This window comes from Rhizopus microsporus (assembly GCF_002708625.1).
Source record: "Rhizopus microsporus ATCC 52813 unplaced genomic scaffold scaffold_12, whole genome shotgun sequence".
Taxonomy (NCBI): domain Eukaryota; kingdom Fungi; phylum Mucoromycota; class Mucoromycetes; order Mucorales; family Rhizopodaceae; genus Rhizopus; species Rhizopus microsporus.
Genome location: NW_019671927.1, coordinates 574,066 through 589,429, shown reverse-complemented (window position 1 = coordinate 589,429; position 15,364 = coordinate 574,066). Strand labels below are relative to the sequence as shown.

The following is a 15,364-nucleotide window of genomic DNA, read 5'->3' as shown; positions in this document are numbered from 1 at the left end:
TGTCAACCGTACCATCAACAAATGAATCCTAAGAAATAAGTATATATATACATATTCGGTGATATATCAATGTGAACTCACTTCATCTGTGGTAGTAGTTGATTTTTGTGTAACATCGGCTACCGGACACGGATCTTCCACAAATGATAGAAACGACCCATCTGTTTTATTTGTTAACCTCTTTTTTTGAATGGTGAATAACTTCATACCTGAGAATGGATACATGGCGTAGTTTCTATAATTCGCGTATAATTCACGAGAATTATAATAAATGTTCATAACGCGTGTAAAAGACAAACTAAGAAAGATAAAAGAAAGAAAAAGAAAAAGAAAAACAATTCTGCCTTTCGTGTGTGTGTATATGTGTGTTCTTTATGGCTTGTAACAGTAATACAAGATATCATCATTTTATAATCGAATACCCAGACTTTTCCTTCCGAATGATAGAGAGAGAGCAGTAATATTTCACATGTATCGTCGATCTTACAGAAACCTTGCTGTGACTCAAAATTGACCCTCTCTGTCAAAAAAAAAGGACCCTCATTTTTTATATTTCATTTCTAAATGTCATCGTCTCAACAAGATTCACCTTCGTTTGTAGATGCCTTAAAGGTTTTATTTTACAACATAAAAAAAAAGAGTTTGAATAACATGTAAAATAGACAATCAAGTTGGAAGATTTCAAAGACATCAACAAGATCCCTTGTTCTCGTAATGCATTACTTTATGGAATAGGTAAAGAAAAGGAAAAAAAAAGAGTAATGTGCATATATTGAGCTTGTTATATTATAGCTGCTGGTGTAGCCATGGGCGCTGTTCGTTTCATGTCTAAACGTAAGCATGTTAAAAAAATTTTTTTCACACATAACCTAAAGATGTGTGATGAATGATAGGTATGATACCAACATCTGCCAACTGGGCCGTTGGTACATTCTGCGGTGTATCTGCTATCTCATTCGAGATGTGCCAAATGGACAGACGTCAAAAACTTGAAAAGTTGCGCATGATTGTCAAGGCAACCGATTCTGAGCGCAATGAAAAATTAATGGTTACCGAAAGAGGAAAAAATGGGGCCTTTGAGGTTGTGTTCGAGACACCGGTGAACAATAAAAAAGATTAAGAGAAAATGCCTTTTTTTTATTCAGTTTTGGCGTGAGATGATTGTTTTAAGAGCAAGAGAAGCTGAGATTGGATGGATTGGATGAGAGGTAAGAGACGGTCTTGGATGTTCTTGAAGACCAAACGAGTCTTTTCGACTGTTGTCTTATCTGTACGAGCCAACTCGGTCTTGATGAGATCCAGCTGTTGCTGAAGGGAAGCTACGGCTGTACTGAGCTGTTGCTTGATCCATTCAGGATGGACGCGAATGGACAGTTGCTGGCCGTACTGGTGTATAAGTTCCGCCGTTTGTTGAACACGGGCTATCACGGAAGGAGGAAGACGCTCTTGTGCCAGTTGGCCGTACATAGTGAAGGAATGAACAAGAACATCTTGAGCAACTTGAAGTTGACTAAGGGTTGACTGTATGTATTCGTTTGAACTGGCAATGTCAACTACCTCTTGGCGAGTCTTGGGAAGTGTCTGGGTCAATCGTCTAGAGAGTTCGAGTAACACATTGTAGGCACGGACCGCTTGATTTTCACAGGACGCTTGTCTAACACTTTCCTTTGACGGGGGCAAGTACCTGTCAGCAGCACCTTCTAGACGATCTACTACAATACCCAATCTTTGATTAACTTTTTCAGCCACAATATGCGCAGGGTACGTCACAGTTTCAAGTGTGGTATCCACTTTCTCTTTCACAGGCTGTCTTATGGCTTCAATCACTTCAGAGCTAGGCTGGTTGATAACAGGTACCTTGGACTGAACATAGTCTAATGAACGACCACCATAACGATCCAAGTGAGGCTCCAGGTATTGATGATAATAATTTGATACATGATCGTTTGTAGCCAATTGAAGAGTAGATAATGTCCATCGGCCAATCAATGTCTTATTTGCCATTTCATGGGCCATGGATACACTATCTTTAACAATAGGAATAGAACTTACGCGTTCGATAAAGTGCTCCTGGCTTTTGCCATTCGTCTTGGCGTGTCCATTTTCACCTTTTTTGTTATCAAAGTGTGTAAATAATCAAAAAGAATAGATAAAGACCCCCCTTTTTTAAATATACATATGCATTAAAATATGCTTTTTTTCTTATCGTGTATATATAAAAAAGGGAAGGATGCGCCAATACTACTTACTATCTTTTGCTGGTGGATGATGCAATACAGTCATTGTGACAGCTAATAAAAGACAGATAAAGAGAGAGAGAGAGAGAAAGAGAAAGAAAAGAGAGAGAGAGATAAAAGATGATGCAAGTATAAATAAACAATCGCAAAAGTGTGAGAATGAGGTAACACTTTGTACTGAACAAAAAAAAATACACCTGAAAATCTAGTATTGTCAATTGAAACTCCGTGAAAAATACACAAATAGAATATCTTTATTCATGCATCAATAAACTTTATCCCACTTTATGTGCAAAACAGCATTGTAGGTTTATCAAGTTTAGCCTTGATATATCCGAATTAATAAAGCTGTAATAAGAGAGGGAAAAAAAAGAGTTGAAACTGTTGTCAATTAAAATGGAAATAATGTCCTGCAGCCAAAAATGTAATGCTGTATATAGAACAACCCCTTTAATCATTACTGATAAGAATGGGATTGGGTGAAGTTTTTGATAGATTTCTAATAACAAGAAGAAAGTCATTAGTTATAGTATTCTTGCATTATCAATACTAAATACATACGGAGAAAGAGGGGGAGGGAGGTCGCCACTGCATACAGATAATGCAGCTAAATAGTCGTACGATGCTGGGCGACGCATATTCACTATTGATTATACATTCATTAAATAAAGCCAAGGATTTAATGTATGCTGATTCCTTCTTTCGTAGAGATATTCCCCATCCAAGATTAAGCGATATTGTATTAATTGATGCCTTTTGAGCACCTTACGAATTATTGGGGAAATGGAAATAACGAACTGTTTCACAATACATTATGAGTATTAAGATATTATATTATGGTAATACCACTTTAGATGCTATCTTTAATAGATGGCTGGCATATGCGTTATTGTATCTTCCTTACTCTTTCGAAGATTAATGTGCACAGCTGCTTTTTTAAAAAAAAATAAAGCAAAAACGAAAAGAGCATAAAGTGGTATTCAGTCGAATTACACTAAGTACATAAGGGAATTTTTAGGCAGTGTACATTTACCAGAGTATTTTATCTCAAATATCAAAATTTAAAGCAATACGCTTTATAAGTTATAAAAATAGCACACGTCTTTATTTATTCAAAATATATTTGAAAGAAGACGGCTCATAGATGCGTATCTTACTGCTTAGTTGCGAGCAGGCTTAACAGGCTTAGCCTTGGTGGTGTGCTTCTTGGCGGGCTTCTTGTGATGAGGTTTTTTGTGGTGAGCCTTCTTGGGGGCGGCAGGTTCCTTAACTTCACGCTTTTCGTGCTCAGGTTCTTTAGGAGCATGGGTAGGCTTGGGAGGAGGAGGAGGAGCGTGGGTAGAAGTAGGCTTCTTGGGGTGCTTGAGGTGCTTGGGCTTCTTGTCATGCTCATCATTAACTTCACGCTTTTCGTGCTCAGGTTCCTTAGGAGCATGGGTAGGCTTGGGAGGAGGAGGAGGAGCGTGGGTAGAAGTAGGCTTCTTGGGGTGCTTGAGGTGCTTGGGCTTCTTGTCATGCTCATCATTAACTTCACGCTTTTCGTGCTCAGGTTCCTTAGGAGCATGGGTAGGCTTGGGAGGAGGAGGAGGAGCGTGGGTAGAAGTAGGCTTCTTGGGGTGCTTGAGGTGCTTGGGCTTCTTGTCATGCTCATCATTAACTTCACGCTTTTCGTGCTCAGGTTCCTTAGGAGCATGGGTAGGCTTGGGAGGAGGAGGAGCGTGGGTAGAAGTAGGCTTCTTGGGGTGGAACTTGTTCTGGGCAGGATGATGGTACTCATGAGCATCTCTTCTTTCAATGGAAGAAGCATACTAAATCAAAAATAAGTTATCATGATACAATTAATATCGTGCAGTATGTCTTACGTCTACACAAATAAGCTGGCCAGGCTTGATCTTGTCACAGTCAAAACTAGGTTCAAGCTTCTTGGTCCATTCAGCAAGATGGTCCTTGGTAACATGGTGCTTGGAAGCGATGGATTGACAAGTATCGCCTTTAGTGACTATTGTGGAGTTAGTTTCAATTAATGTATATACATGTCCACTTCTTACCAGTGTACTTTTCACGACAAGCAGGTTGAGCAACATGTTGATCCAAGGCTTGAGCAAGGCCAAAGACAGAAAGAGCGGTGGAGGCAATAAGGAAAAGTCTCATTGAAAACTAGAAAGGATTGTTTAGGGTTAAGTTGTTGATGAAAATAAGAGAGAGGACATCTTTACTCGCCTATTTATATAGATTTGCAAATACACAAGTGTCAGAAGTCAGACCAGCTTCCACATGAACCAAGCAGTAAAAAGTATGTAGATGTCCTAAAAGTGAATTAAATAGTGTAACCGTAAGTTCTTGGTATTGCTGTAACGGAAGGTGATGAGTAGGGTAAGATATGGGCTTATCCGAGGTATCATAGTAAAAACTGCCAAGATAACAAGGTCGGATCAGAATATTAAAAATTTCCCTTTGCGGAATGAAATATGAGGATCCAATGTCCACCTTAACAGCAATAAAAGGAAAAGCAAATTATCATTATTTTATAGATTTAAGGCTTATTTAACCTTATATCTGTGATTGTTAATCATAGGTTTATATTACAAACCTTTGTTCATGCTGCCAAATACACGTCCTAACTTGCTCCTTACAACTACAAATATTTGGATAGCGGATGTGCAATGCGAGACTAAATCTAACCTTACATCATGATCCCTCGGAAATACATAATCATTAGGCAACCCAACACTGAGCTTTATACGATAAATATGCTGTTAAAGAAACTATATAAGTTAAATTAACTTTTCTTGGCGTATTTAAGTTAAAACTCATGTGCGTCTGGATAACCGACTATGATGAAGTAAATTAGCAAAAGGAAGTTAAATATAGAACCGCATCTAATCAGATTAGAAGAAAAAGCAAAAAAAAGAACGCAGACATATTCACACGGAACGCGAGTCTTTTCTAAATAAAACAAAGACAACAAAGAGAGGAAGATAGAGAAAAGATGAAGTGATACTTTGAAAGGCACAACGGGCGAAATAACCTGAACGATCCCTTATATAATTTTACTATTGGAAACTCTTCTCAGTGACGAACACCCCTTTCCATTTCCCATTAACAGTAGTGGCATTTCTTTTTTTTTTTCTTTTTCTTCAAAAAGACAAAAGTATTTTAGTAAAGTAACTTCAAGAAACTACTGTAGCTTAATCACTTTATTTTTCCAGCCTTATGAAAGCCGGTTATTCAACATGTCAAGTTAAAGCTCTTTTAGACTTTTTCTTTTTTACGCGAGGTCATGCAGATGAAACTGCTTTAGTTACATCTTAGAACATACATTTCAATAATATCTTAATCTTTGCTTGAAAATACGGCAGCTTCATTTGTTAACTGATCTAGAGAATATATGTCCTTTATCACGTCTTTATGAAGGGTAGACTGGAAATCAACGAGTCCATAGAGTAGATATGCGTTCAAATAAGCTTTTAGGACAGTTTCGGCATGAAAACTTTCAATTAATACGCGTCCGGATTCTATCTATTAAGCAGTTTTTGGTTACTCTGCATGCCGCACAAACACTCAAATTTACAGATTATTGACTAAGGAAGATGTGGGAATGTACTGTTTTGAATGCGTATGCACGCCCATGAGCGAGTAACGTACAACATCTATTTTCATATAGACCGAAATACAAGATAGTTACTGGTGCTTTTCTAGCTAGTTGTTCATAACACATACACTCGAAGGATATGGATAATGACAAATTTGCACTCTCTCCCCTGCGCATTGGTGGCTTTAACCATACACGTCACGTAAATGAAAGCTGCTACAGACGCGTTGAAGTTGCATTTCCTTCAGCTGTAAGTGGTCATATATCAGTGCTTCCTGTCTTTTCGAATTACCGTTGGGGAGTATTACTTACATTGTATCTGTTAAAATAAACAAGATCCATGTCCTAATGCCGCCCCTCTTTTTTATAAAAGCTTCCAAACTGAAAGCAAGCTCATTTGATCTATAAGAGGGCACTATATAATTAATGATACGGGCTTATTGTTACAGCATCAAATCATACAAGTGTTATTATATGAAAAGTTTCATATTTAAATTCTTTTGCTTTCCAAAAAGAATAAAACACAATACTTTGTAGAAAAGAAAAGGTATTTTATTATATAAAAAAAGCAACAGTCTAGAAAAACATTTACAAAAGCATAAGTATTATTTACGATTCTTTCCTCTTCGTGAAGGACGTGTGGATTTCTCCTTTCTCTTTTCGTATGCGATACGGTCTTTACGAATCTGACTAGCATTCTTGAGCTCGTTCTTGGCTGTCGATCGGTTACCGACACGCTTCTTACCCATACCGTCCTTTTCGACAATAGTCTCTGTTTCCTTCATCTTGCGCTTCTTTAGCTTCTTGTCATAATCATATGCCAGGGGATCCAGCGGCTTGGCCTCATCAGCTCGATTATGACGGAATCTCTTCTTGGACAGATGAGCAGCGTTGACAAGCTCACGCTCACCCGTACGAGGGATACTGATGTGTTTCTTTTTAGCCCATTCATCAAAACGACCACTCTTGTACGAAGCAGGGATGAGCGCGCCGCTTTCGGTACGGATCATCTTCTTGTTGTCAGAGCCAATACCCAGACCACGTACAAACTTCTTCTTCTTAGAATCCCAACGAAGCATGTTTTGACTCTTCTTGATTGTATCTTGATCGTCTCCGGTTAAATCGAGCTGCGCCTTGGATGCTTGTTCAATAAAGTTTCCGTTACTGGCCATAGAGTATCCACGCTCGGTGTTAGCGTCCTTTTGTGTGTATGATAGATAATATTCTTCATCTCGATAATTCTTCTTTTTCTTTTTATCTGATGATTCTGGTATATTAAATGCCTCTGCTAACTCATCTTCTCCTACATCACCGCCAAGATCCTCAACTGTTACACTCTTCTTTTCACTTGTTGATGACTCTTCCAGTTTTGATTTATGTGCAGCAATGACTTTACCCACCGCCTCACGTCGTTCACGCATGATCGTACTTGCAGGCGACTGCTTCTTTCTACCACGCAAGCCAACTTCAAAGATCGTTTCGGCCGGTCTGAATCCTGAAATGGCTTGAATCATACTTGCTCGTTCAATCGCGGCTTGACTTGTTGTTGATTCGTCTTCTAAGAGAGGGTGCAAATGAATATAGTTTCTCTTCTTGATCAGTTCCTTCGCACGACTATAACTCTCGGCAGACGCACGGGGTTTTGTACGGTTGTAGAGCTTGTAAGCATTCATGGCTGTCTTGTGTGCGCCCTGAAGACTAGCGTCTCGCTCGACCAGAGATGTCACCCAGTTTTGATCGTCCACCAGTGTATCTGTAGGCATGGTACCCAGGACGAGTTCAGCTGTATAGTCATACTCTTCCTTATCGCCGCCCATGACGAGAGGACGGGTCAAGAAGAGTTCGAGATCGACAAGATAAGGAAGTTCATCTGATGTAACCAAAGAGTAGGCCCAACCTCGACGACCAGCACGCGCCGCACGACCGACACGGTGCACAAAGACCTTGGAGGATCCACAAAAGTCATAATTAATGACATTTTCCAGAATGGGAATATCGATACCACGTGCAGCAACGTCAGTGACAACCATAATATTAGTCACACCGTTTCTGAAACGAGTGATTTGAATGTTACGAGCTGTCTGATCGAGTGAACCGTACACATACGATACTTGATAACCAGCAATTTCGAGCAAAGATGCGAGGTATTCGACGTGGTGCTTGGTGGCTGCAAACAAGATGGTCTGTTTATCGGCCTCTGTTGCTCCCTTTCTTTTCTTGGAGTCCGTGTTTTGTGTCTTCTTGGGTAACTGAATGACATTTCTGAGGAGATAGAGTAAGGCTCCTTCCTTTTCATTATCCTTTACTGAAAAGAACGCCATCTCGAGATCCTTGGAGATTTTCGTATCGGCATCCAATCGTATCAGTGTTGGTTCCTGAAGACCTGCCTTGGCAAAATCCACAAGCATCTTGGGCAGCGTGGCAGAGAAGAGTAAGGTCTGACGACTAGGCGGCAATCGAGAGAGAATCTCGTGCAACTGAACGGCAAAACCCATTTCGAACAATCGATCAGCTTCATCAAACACGACGTACTCGATCGTACGCAGATCCATGTTCATTTCTACAGCCAAATGTAGCAATCGACCGGGTGTGGCGATTAATATGTCCGGATTAGACGCAATCATCTCAAACTGTTCGTCCAGACTGTCACCACCGACGATACAACAACTACGCAGGTCGGTATACTTGGAGAGCTCCTTGCATACCTTTTGTGTCTGAAGAGCAAGTTCACGTGAAGGTGACAGTACCAGCGCACGGGCACCTGTCTTGGCTGAGTGTGCCTTAAGTTTCTCGAGCATAGGAATCAAAAAGGCCGCGGTCTTGCCTGAACCTGTACGAGCCATGCCTACCACATCGTCACCCTGGAGGACAAGAGGGATACATTTACGTTGAATAGGTGTGGGTACCTTGAATCCTTTGTGAAGAACAGCTTTGAATACTGCATTGCTTAGACCTGTTTTTTAAAAAGAGATTAGAAAAAAAAAAGTTTGACAAGATTATTTTTACCCATCGATTGAAATCCACCCGATTTTTTGTTTTTACGATTCGCTGCCATTGTCTCTGAGGCAATGAATTTTTCGTCCTGTTCATCGTCGTCATCGTCGTTTACTTTGATCTCTTGTTGTGGGATCTTTTTTGCTATTGTTGTTGTTGTAGTAGTAGCTGGTTTTTTGTCTTTGAACTGATTAAACATGTCAACTTCAAGATCGGAGTCGTCTGAATCCGAGATCTGGTCATGAGCTGTTTGAGTTGAAGTATTAGGTACGATTTCAAAATCGGAGTCTTCTTCTTCTTCCTTCTTTTTCTTGTTTCCCTTATTGTATTTCTTTTGTTGAAACTCTTTTTTCTTCAACTGTGATGCCGAAGGTTCTTTCTTCTTCAACTGTGATGTTGAAGGTGCTTTCTTTTTAGACTGGGCCTTGGGTGAAGCCGATTTGGCAGCTGATTTGATCTTTTTCAGGACTGCCATCAAATAAAAACACTACAAAAAAAAAAAGAAAAGAAGAAAAGGGGTGGCTGAAAAGGACAGTTAAAGGCGTAGTTTTAATCATTTATTTCTTTTTTTAAAAAAGTGCATAATTTAAAGAACAATATGAATCACTTCTACCGGAACCTGATCTCTTTTTATCCTCTTGTTTTGTTGATATCTATAACGAGGAGATCGTTTACCATGGCTTGCTATGTACATGTTTTCATCTAAATCATCATCTTTTTCTTCTTCAACAATGGCTTCACTAGCATCGTCTGATACCAAACTCTCGTCGTCGTTGTCACTCAAGAACTCAATGAACGAGTTCCTCATGAGTGATGGAAACCAATGATATTCTATATCGGATTCGCTTTCAGTCTCATCCTCTTCTTCGAGTGCCAAAAAGTCGTATTCAGTCAACTGATCCTCATCCAAAATTTCATATTGAGATCTTTCCTCTACACACAAACTGGATGCTTCTGCCTCTGATATTTCATGAATGATGATTGAAGTCTTTGTTTCATAGCCATCACTTGTGATTGATTCATTAATAGATTGATAATGATAACTCATAAAGAAAAAGAAAAAAAAAGAAAGAAAGAGAGAAAGAAAAAAAGAGAAAACCCTTACGAGCGTATACGTCATGATTTTATTGCCTTCTTTTTCGTCTTCAATAACAGTTGTTCGCAGTGCTTTTCTATTACAAACTTTGCTTGATCATTGGCTAATCCTAATGATTTGGCACTAAAAAAATTTTTTTAATAGGTGTGTGTATGTCTATGCAAAAAAAAACCTACAAGTAAAATATGTCAAATGGGTGACGGATCTCAGATACAGTATCAGCTCCACTGGAAATAATCACTTGTTTGCCTTTGGTATATTCAATTAATTGTCTTGCAATCTGTAAGGTGTATGTTCTAGCCTGTTTGTCTTTAACATAATGAGCATGATACACAAACAATATGCATATATATATAAATGGATATATATTACCTTTGATCGCATCTGCATAACAGAGTTCAAAATAGATGTTGCGATCCAATGCTTTTTGAATCACAGTTGGATCTAATTCAAAAGAGATGCGTTCATCAAAATGAAATGTGATCAGATCAATATCATATCGTAAGCAGGCTTCTTCAAAGACCTGAGCGTTTCTCGTTCGCAGAGCAATCAGGTCATACGTTCCTCTAATATCGATCTACAAGTAATGAGCAAAAACAATAAAAAAAAAAAAGGAATTCACATACAGCATCAAGTGGTGCATCAGTATCGATTGTCACGCGTTTCAAGATGTTTAACGAGTATTTACAGCCAAGTGTGGATATATCTGGAGGTGTGATAGTTGGAACCTTTGTGTATAAAGTCAGAAAAAAGAGAAAAAAAAAAAAGAAAAAGAAAATAAGGTATTCTCACTTGTTGATTATGGTTCATTGTGACATTCAATGCTACAGTATACTCATTTTGTTGAGTGCATTTAGAAAGTATGAGTCTAAGCTTATCTAATCCTGATCGGTCAAGGTGAGACGAATAAGGTATATTGAGGTCGTGATACATTATAAAAGGGAGAAAGGGGGGAAAGAAAGAGAAAAAAATAGATGTGGCTTATTTTGATAAACGGGAGAGTATAAACGATCTACAAAAAATACATATAACCCCTATATTTTTGAATGCAGGAAAAAGATGAATTTGCATAATTATTATTAGTATTTATTTAGTAAGTAAAGAAGAGGGAAAAAAAGATTAAAAAAAGGAGGGGGGGAGAGAGATATTAGTTGATGCGTCCGATGGGTAAAGTAAAGTAAGAGGAGTCCTTGGTAAGCAGACCAGAAAGGGCGTTATACCAAGCAATGAATGCAGTCACGACACCTAATGCACCACCGGCAATTTGACAATTGATGGATTCATTGAGCTTACCAGCTGTGAGCATGATAAAAGTGATGAATAAAAAGAAGAAGAGGGAGACGAGGCCGACAGAGGAGCGATGAGAAGCAATAAGCATGATACCCGTAAAGATGGTCCATCCGAGCAAGTAGTAACCTAGTGATTTTTCCAAAATGGCAGTATTTCCACCATAGCTTCCGGTGATGTTGGCACCAGGAATAAAGATCATACCAAAGGATAACCAGAAACCACCATAACTCGAGAATGCGGTCGCACCAAAAGTGTTTCCCGTCTTAAATTCCCACATACCAGCTAAGAGCTATAATGTATAAAATTAGAAATCTAAAACAAATAAATATAGAGTGTGGGTATATCATTACTTGAACTAAGCCGCCATAAAAGAAGGCGAGACCAGTGACCACACCGTGTGGACTTGTGGCAGGTAAACCAGCACCGGCATTATGAAGAGACAAAACAAAGGTGGTCAAAGCGAAACCACAAAGACCCAATGGACCAGGATTGGCAATGGTAGGTGCAGCTACAATAGGAGTAGTAACCTTGGTCGTTTCATACTTGGTCTCGATATCTTGAATTTCGTGAGAAGACATTGGGGAAAAGAAAAGAATAGTAGAGAAAGAGAGAAGACGAGGGAAAAAAAAAGAAGGTTATTTATACACCTTTTGAACCTGCCAAAGATGAAAAAAAAACCATTTTCCTAAAAAGAGAAAAAACGTGAAGGCGGTATAAAGACGGAGTGATTTACAAGGAGACTGAAAAGTTTATATTCAAGGGCGTAAAACTTTATGTTTAATTTTCTTGTTACTAGACTTGCCCCCCCCCCCCTTATTTTTTTTTACACGTATATTTTTTACTTTATAATTTAATAGTGTCTTGAACTTGGGAGCATTGATTCCCTAACTGAGATCAAAAGTCATGTTCTGGTTCTTATACCTGGATTACTACCCCACATTGTGTTACATCAGCCCACCATTTTTTTTCTCTTTTGATTTGTGTAAGTGAAAAAGAGATACAAGAGAAATTCTTTACGTAAACAAGTCAATGCCCTTTCGTCCATTTTATAATTTTTTTTCTCTCACTCTTTTTTTTTTTTTTTTCTGTCATTGATGTCATTATCAAGAAATGACTTTTGTTACTTGACATTGTATGACATGTTACACTTTATTCTTTTCGAATGAAATAACCATCCGTTACTGATCCATTCCAAAATAGGAAAATGACTTTTTTTAGAGAAAGACGCGCGTTCCTTTTCTCTCTCTCTCTTTTTTTATTCTTTTTGCAATGGCAAGTTATTTTGGTAACTGATATAAGTAAAAGAGAAAAAAAAAGAAGCTTGCTAATTTGACATAGACGAACTTGGAATAAACACAACACAAAAGAAACGAACAACAGTTGATGTTGATTTGGATTCATTCATGAATCCTTCAACATCTCGTCAAGATGTTAATCTGAATGCTGAACAATTGCTTCAAACAGCCAAGTAAAGAAAGAAAGAAAAAGAAGGAAAAATCCAGAAACTGATTATATGCATAGCCTTTTCAATCACTTTCGACAACAAATGCAAGCTCAGGGGAACGTAGACCAGGAGCAATTCTTGGATAATTTGGTGACCCAATTACTGGAAGAATCTCAGCAACAAATCAAGGGGCCTCCACCTGCCTCTAATCGATTTATCCAGATGCTACCTGACGTAAAGGATTTAAAAGAGTAAGTCAATGGTAAACATGATGACAAGAATTGACCTAAAAAAATAAAATAAAAAGTGACGATACATGTATTATTTGTAAAGAAGGCCTTTTAAAGCACGGATCCAAGGTGACCAAGATGCCATGGTAAGTTATATGAATGATATGTGGACTTACATACCAATGTGAATATTTAGTGGCCATTTATTTGATAAAGAATGTATTATACCTTGGTTAGAATTGCATAATACATGTCCATTATGTCGATATAAAGTAGAAACAGAACAAGAGGCTAAAGAAGAAGAGGAAGAAGAGAGACAAGGATGGATGTATGGTTAGGATCTACGCACACCACTCTTTTACTGCTCTTGTGTGACACGAGTGTACGTTACCTAGCAACATGATAACAACATATTTTATGAGGGAATGCGGGATATGTTTCCGTTTAGTATAACAATAAAAGGGGAGGAATGAAAGATAGTAAATATTTACCTTGTCTTTTTTTATACAAATTGTAAAAAGTCACAATGCGTAAACATAAAGGCGCAAACTACATAAATAATGCTACCAGTTAGTAGTAATGAACTATTGAAAATCAAACTATAATACATGTTTATCATCTGACATACATTTATACTTTTATATCTACCTCCTTTACCCCCATATATATACACACACGTACACTAAGGGCAAAAAAAAGGGGGGTTCATTAATCAAGAGAGCCCTTTTTTCCCGCCAAAAAAAATCATAACCCCCCAATTCCTACAGAGATGCAAATCATAATATTTGTTTAAAAGTATTATTTTAATTATGGATAGATTGAGAAAAAATAAACACTTTTTATTTATAAATATTTCCTTTTCCCTTTCTCTCCCTTCTCTCTTTCTTACTTTCTTTTTTCTATTATTTAATAATATAAAACATGATGCTGGGTGAAGAACAAGCTGCTTCAAAGATATTTCCTTGTCCACAATGTCCTAAGTGTAATAAAGAAAAAAAAAAAAGATATATATTATGCAACTCACCTTTGTTTATTAATTAGTATTTGCCACCCGCTCCAATCTGTAAGAACCCAAAAAAAAAAATATAGAAGGCATTCTCCTTAATAATTATAAATAGGAAACGACACATGGAAAACCCTAATATCCACAATATACCCTATGTAAGAAGTCGTGATCAAAAGCGATGGAAAGGGCATGCAAAGAAGGTGATATCTAAAGAAGAGACAACAGAGAGGTAAAAGGAAATAAATACATTCATAATAAAGCCAACTCATCCCATATTAGCAATAACGATCGAATGCGCAAGTGGAGAGCAGAGAACAGAGAAAAGAATAGACAGAATGATCTTCGATGCAGAGTATATCGTCTAGCGCGTCAAAAGTTTGGAGAACACGATTCACCTGAAAAACAAGGATTTGTAAGAGAAGAGATTGCACGAAGACTAGGAAGACGTATGATGCTGGAACGTAAAGCATCCAATTTGAGTCAACAGCAATATCAATCATATCAAAATAAACAACAACAAACTGATTTAATAGAGCTACCATTCTACAGTGGATTACAACAAAAGATCGAATTACCTTCTATTCATCAAATGACACGTTACAGTAACAGTTATTCACCACAGTTACCTGACCTATCCCCTAATCTACAACGTCGTACTAGTAGCAGTAGCTCTTCAACAAGCAGTAATAGTAGTGTATGCAGTAATAGTGAACAACTCAGTGATCGTATCTTGCCTTCGATGCATACATTCTTATCCTACGCTGATAAACAGGAAGGCATAAAATATGTTGATTCAAGTAAAATTTTAGATGAATTTGTTGGTGTTGTTCTGAATTATGTTGACAATACACCTTAAATTCCATTCTCCCCCTTTTGAAATACTTTTATATGTATACCTTTTTATTTATTTATAATAAAAACTTTTATTTTTTCCTGTGTGTTTCCAAAATAAACAGTTTAAAATGTCTATATTAATTCTCTCTGTGTGTGTTGCCAAAATAGAAAAACGTGTGATGATCGTTAGTATAGCTCTCCTTTTTTGTTTACTGCTTAAAGAGACTTTGTATATATGTGTGTATGCGACAAATAAATGAAAAAAAAAGAAAGGGGGCACCTCCTTTTTTTTTGGCTTGTTTGGGTCATTCTTAATAAAGGTAAATATGCTCATCATTTAGGAGAACAAGGGTCACTTTATGTATTCCTTCTTTGAAAGCAAGTATTTTATTCATATTAATAATAAAGAATATGGATCATTAAAGGCTGAACCGTGATCCGTGATGACATGATTATCTTTTTTTTCTTAATGCATCAAGTAGATGTAACTTGCTGCAATTTACACGAGCTGAGAAAAAACAAAAAAAAAAAGAGAGAGAGAAAGAGGAAAGTGGCTAAAGACAGACAAGAGCTGCAAGGGGGTAGTCTTTCTGTTTTAACCGCACAAAAAATAAAAATAATTAAAGTAATCCCACTTGAGA

General features: G+C 37.7%; 9 protein-coding genes across 9 annotated transcripts; 3 read left to right on the top strand and 6 right to left on the bottom strand.

Moving 5' to 3' along the window:
* Positions 1-374: 374 nt before the first annotated feature.
* On the top strand, positions 375-1,080 carry RHIMIDRAFT_239193 (uncharacterized protein; the record flags this gene model as incomplete). Its single annotated transcript, XM_023609123.1, has 6 exons — positions 375-387; positions 602-612; positions 663-735; positions 793-834; positions 894-1,009; positions 1,060-1,080. 6 exons carry the CDS (start codon positions 375-377, stop codon positions 1,078-1,080), a joined length of 276 nt encoding a protein of 91 aa, XP_023464750.1.
* A 48-nt stretch (positions 1,081-1,128) lies between these two features.
* Positions 1,129-2,328, bottom strand: RHIMIDRAFT_29026 (uncharacterized protein). Its single transcript, XM_023613721.1, has 2 exons — positions 2,250-2,328; positions 1,129-2,108 (listed from the first exon to the last, which is right to left on the bottom strand). The coding sequence occupies exons 1-2, from the start codon at positions 2,281-2,283 to the stop codon at positions 1,138-1,140; spliced, it is 1,005 nt and encodes a 334-aa protein (XP_023464749.1). The 5' UTR covers positions 2,284-2,328; the 3' UTR covers positions 1,129-1,137.
* A 1,069-nt stretch (positions 2,329-3,397) lies between these two features.
* RHIMIDRAFT_293224 (uncharacterized protein) lies at positions 3,398-4,435 on the bottom strand (the record flags this gene model as incomplete). The annotated part of the gene is made up of 3 exons (XM_023613966.1): positions 4,286-4,435; positions 4,100-4,236; positions 3,398-4,045 (listed from the first exon to the last, which is right to left on the bottom strand). Exons 1-3 carry the CDS (start codon positions 4,386-4,388, stop codon positions 3,398-3,400), a joined length of 888 nt encoding a protein of 295 aa, XP_023464748.1. The 5' UTR covers positions 4,389-4,435.
* A 1,789-nt stretch (positions 4,436-6,224) lies between these two features.
* RHIMIDRAFT_258755 (ATP-dependent RNA helicase Dbp10) lies at positions 6,225-9,331 on the bottom strand. The gene is made up of 3 exons (XM_023611361.1): positions 9,021-9,331; positions 8,836-8,991; positions 6,225-8,782 (listed from the first exon to the last, which is right to left on the bottom strand). The coding sequence occupies exons 1-3, from the start codon at positions 9,064-9,066 to the stop codon at positions 6,435-6,437; spliced, it is 2,550 nt and encodes an 849-aa protein (XP_023464747.1). The 5' UTR covers positions 9,067-9,331; the 3' UTR covers positions 6,225-6,434.
* Positions 9,332-9,885, bottom strand: RHIMIDRAFT_258753 (uncharacterized protein). The gene has a single exon (XM_023611360.1). The coding sequence runs from the start codon at positions 9,869-9,871 to the stop codon at positions 9,410-9,412; it is 462 nt and encodes a 153-aa protein (XP_023464746.1). The 5' UTR covers positions 9,872-9,885; the 3' UTR covers positions 9,332-9,409.
* A 6-nt stretch (positions 9,886-9,891) lies between these two features.
* On the bottom strand, positions 9,892-10,871 carry RHIMIDRAFT_258752 (PHP domain-like protein). Its single transcript, XM_023611359.1, has 5 exons — positions 10,712-10,871; positions 10,546-10,647; positions 10,292-10,496; positions 10,096-10,228; positions 9,892-10,042 (listed from the first exon to the last, which is right to left on the bottom strand). The coding sequence occupies exons 1-5, from the start codon at positions 10,850-10,852 to the stop codon at positions 9,940-9,942; spliced, it is 684 nt and encodes a 227-aa protein (XP_023464745.1). The 5' UTR covers positions 10,853-10,871; the 3' UTR covers positions 9,892-9,939.
* A 79-nt stretch (positions 10,872-10,950) lies between these two features.
* Positions 10,951-11,807, bottom strand: RHIMIDRAFT_308886 (uncharacterized protein). The gene is made up of 2 exons (XM_023614582.1): positions 11,560-11,807; positions 10,951-11,498 (listed from the first exon to the last, which is right to left on the bottom strand). Exons 1-2 carry the CDS (start codon positions 11,785-11,787, stop codon positions 11,067-11,069), a joined length of 660 nt encoding a protein of 219 aa, XP_023464744.1. The 5' UTR covers positions 11,788-11,807; the 3' UTR covers positions 10,951-11,066.
* Positions 11,808-12,358: 551 nt separating this feature from the next.
* On the top strand, positions 12,359-13,378 carry RHIMIDRAFT_258747 (uncharacterized protein). Its single transcript, XM_023611358.1, has 4 exons — positions 12,359-12,494; positions 12,548-12,904; positions 12,961-13,029; positions 13,080-13,378. Exons 2-4 carry the CDS (start codon positions 12,756-12,758, stop codon positions 13,219-13,221), a joined length of 360 nt encoding a protein of 119 aa, XP_023464743.1. The 5' UTR covers positions 12,359-12,494; positions 12,548-12,755; the 3' UTR covers positions 13,222-13,378.
* A 226-nt stretch (positions 13,379-13,604) lies between these two features.
* On the top strand, positions 13,605-14,843 carry RHIMIDRAFT_258745 (uncharacterized protein). The gene is made up of 2 exons (XM_023611357.1): positions 13,605-14,118; positions 14,169-14,843. Exons 1-2 carry the CDS (start codon positions 14,012-14,014, stop codon positions 14,743-14,745), a joined length of 684 nt encoding a protein of 227 aa, XP_023464742.1. The 5' UTR covers positions 13,605-14,011; the 3' UTR covers positions 14,746-14,843.
* Positions 14,844-15,364: the final 521 nt, after the last annotated feature.

Coding starts and splice junctions, on each gene's coding strand:
- RHIMIDRAFT_308886 (XM_023614582.1), bottom strand. CDS start 11,787: ATGTCTTCTCACGAAATTCAAGATATCGAGACCAAGTATGAAACGACC. Junction 11,499..11,559: donor TTTATGGCGGCTTAGTTCAA/GTAATGATATAC, acceptor TATACATTATAG/CTCTTAGCTGGTATGTGGGA.
- RHIMIDRAFT_258745 (XM_023611357.1), top strand. CDS start 14,012: ATGGAAAACCCTAATATCCACAATATACCCTATGTAAGAAGTCGTGAT. Junction 14,119..14,168: donor AAAGAAGAGACAACAGAGAG/GTAAAAGGAAAT, acceptor ATCCCATATTAG/CAATAACGATCGAATGCGCA.
- RHIMIDRAFT_258747 (XM_023611358.1), top strand. CDS start 12,756: ATGCAAGCTCAGGGGAACGTAGACCAGGAGCAATTCTTGGATAATTTG. Junction 12,905..12,960: donor GACGTAAAGGATTTAAAAGA/GTAAGTCAATGG, acceptor TAAAATAAAAAG/TGACGATACATGTATTATTT. Junction 13,030..13,079: donor AAGGTGACCAAGATGCCATG/GTAAGTTATATG, acceptor GTGAATATTTAG/TGGCCATTTATTTGATAAAG.
- RHIMIDRAFT_29026 (XM_023613721.1), bottom strand. CDS start 2,283: ATGACTGTATTGCATCATCCACCAGCAAAAGATA. Junction 2,109..2,249: donor TCATCCACCAGCAAAAGATA/GTAAGTAGTATT, acceptor ATAACAAAAAAG/GTGAAAATGGACACGCCAAG.
- RHIMIDRAFT_258755 (XM_023611361.1), bottom strand. CDS start 9,066: ATGACCAGATCTCGGATTCAGACGACTCCGATCTTGAAGTTGACAT. Junction 8,992..9,020: donor TCCGATCTTGAAGTTGACAT/GTTTAATCAGTT, acceptor ACAAAAAACCAG/CTACTACTACAACAACAACA. Junction 8,783..8,835: donor GGGTGGATTTCAATCGATGG/GTAAAAATAATC, acceptor TTTAAAAAACAG/GTCTAAGCAATGCAGTATTC.
- RHIMIDRAFT_258752 (XM_023611359.1), bottom strand. CDS start 10,852: ATGTATCACGACCTCAATATACCTTATTCGTCTCACCTTGACCGATCA. Junction 10,497..10,545: donor CTGATGCACCACTTGATGCT/GTATGTGAATTC, acceptor CATTACTTGTAG/ATCGATATTAGAGGAACGTA. Junction 10,043..10,095: donor CCATTTGACATATTTTACTT/GTAGGTTTTTTT, acceptor AAATTTTTTTAG/TGCCAAATCATTAGGATTAG.
- RHIMIDRAFT_258753 (XM_023611360.1), bottom strand. CDS start 9,871: ATGAGTTATCATTATCAATCTATTAATGAATCAATCACAAGTGATGGC.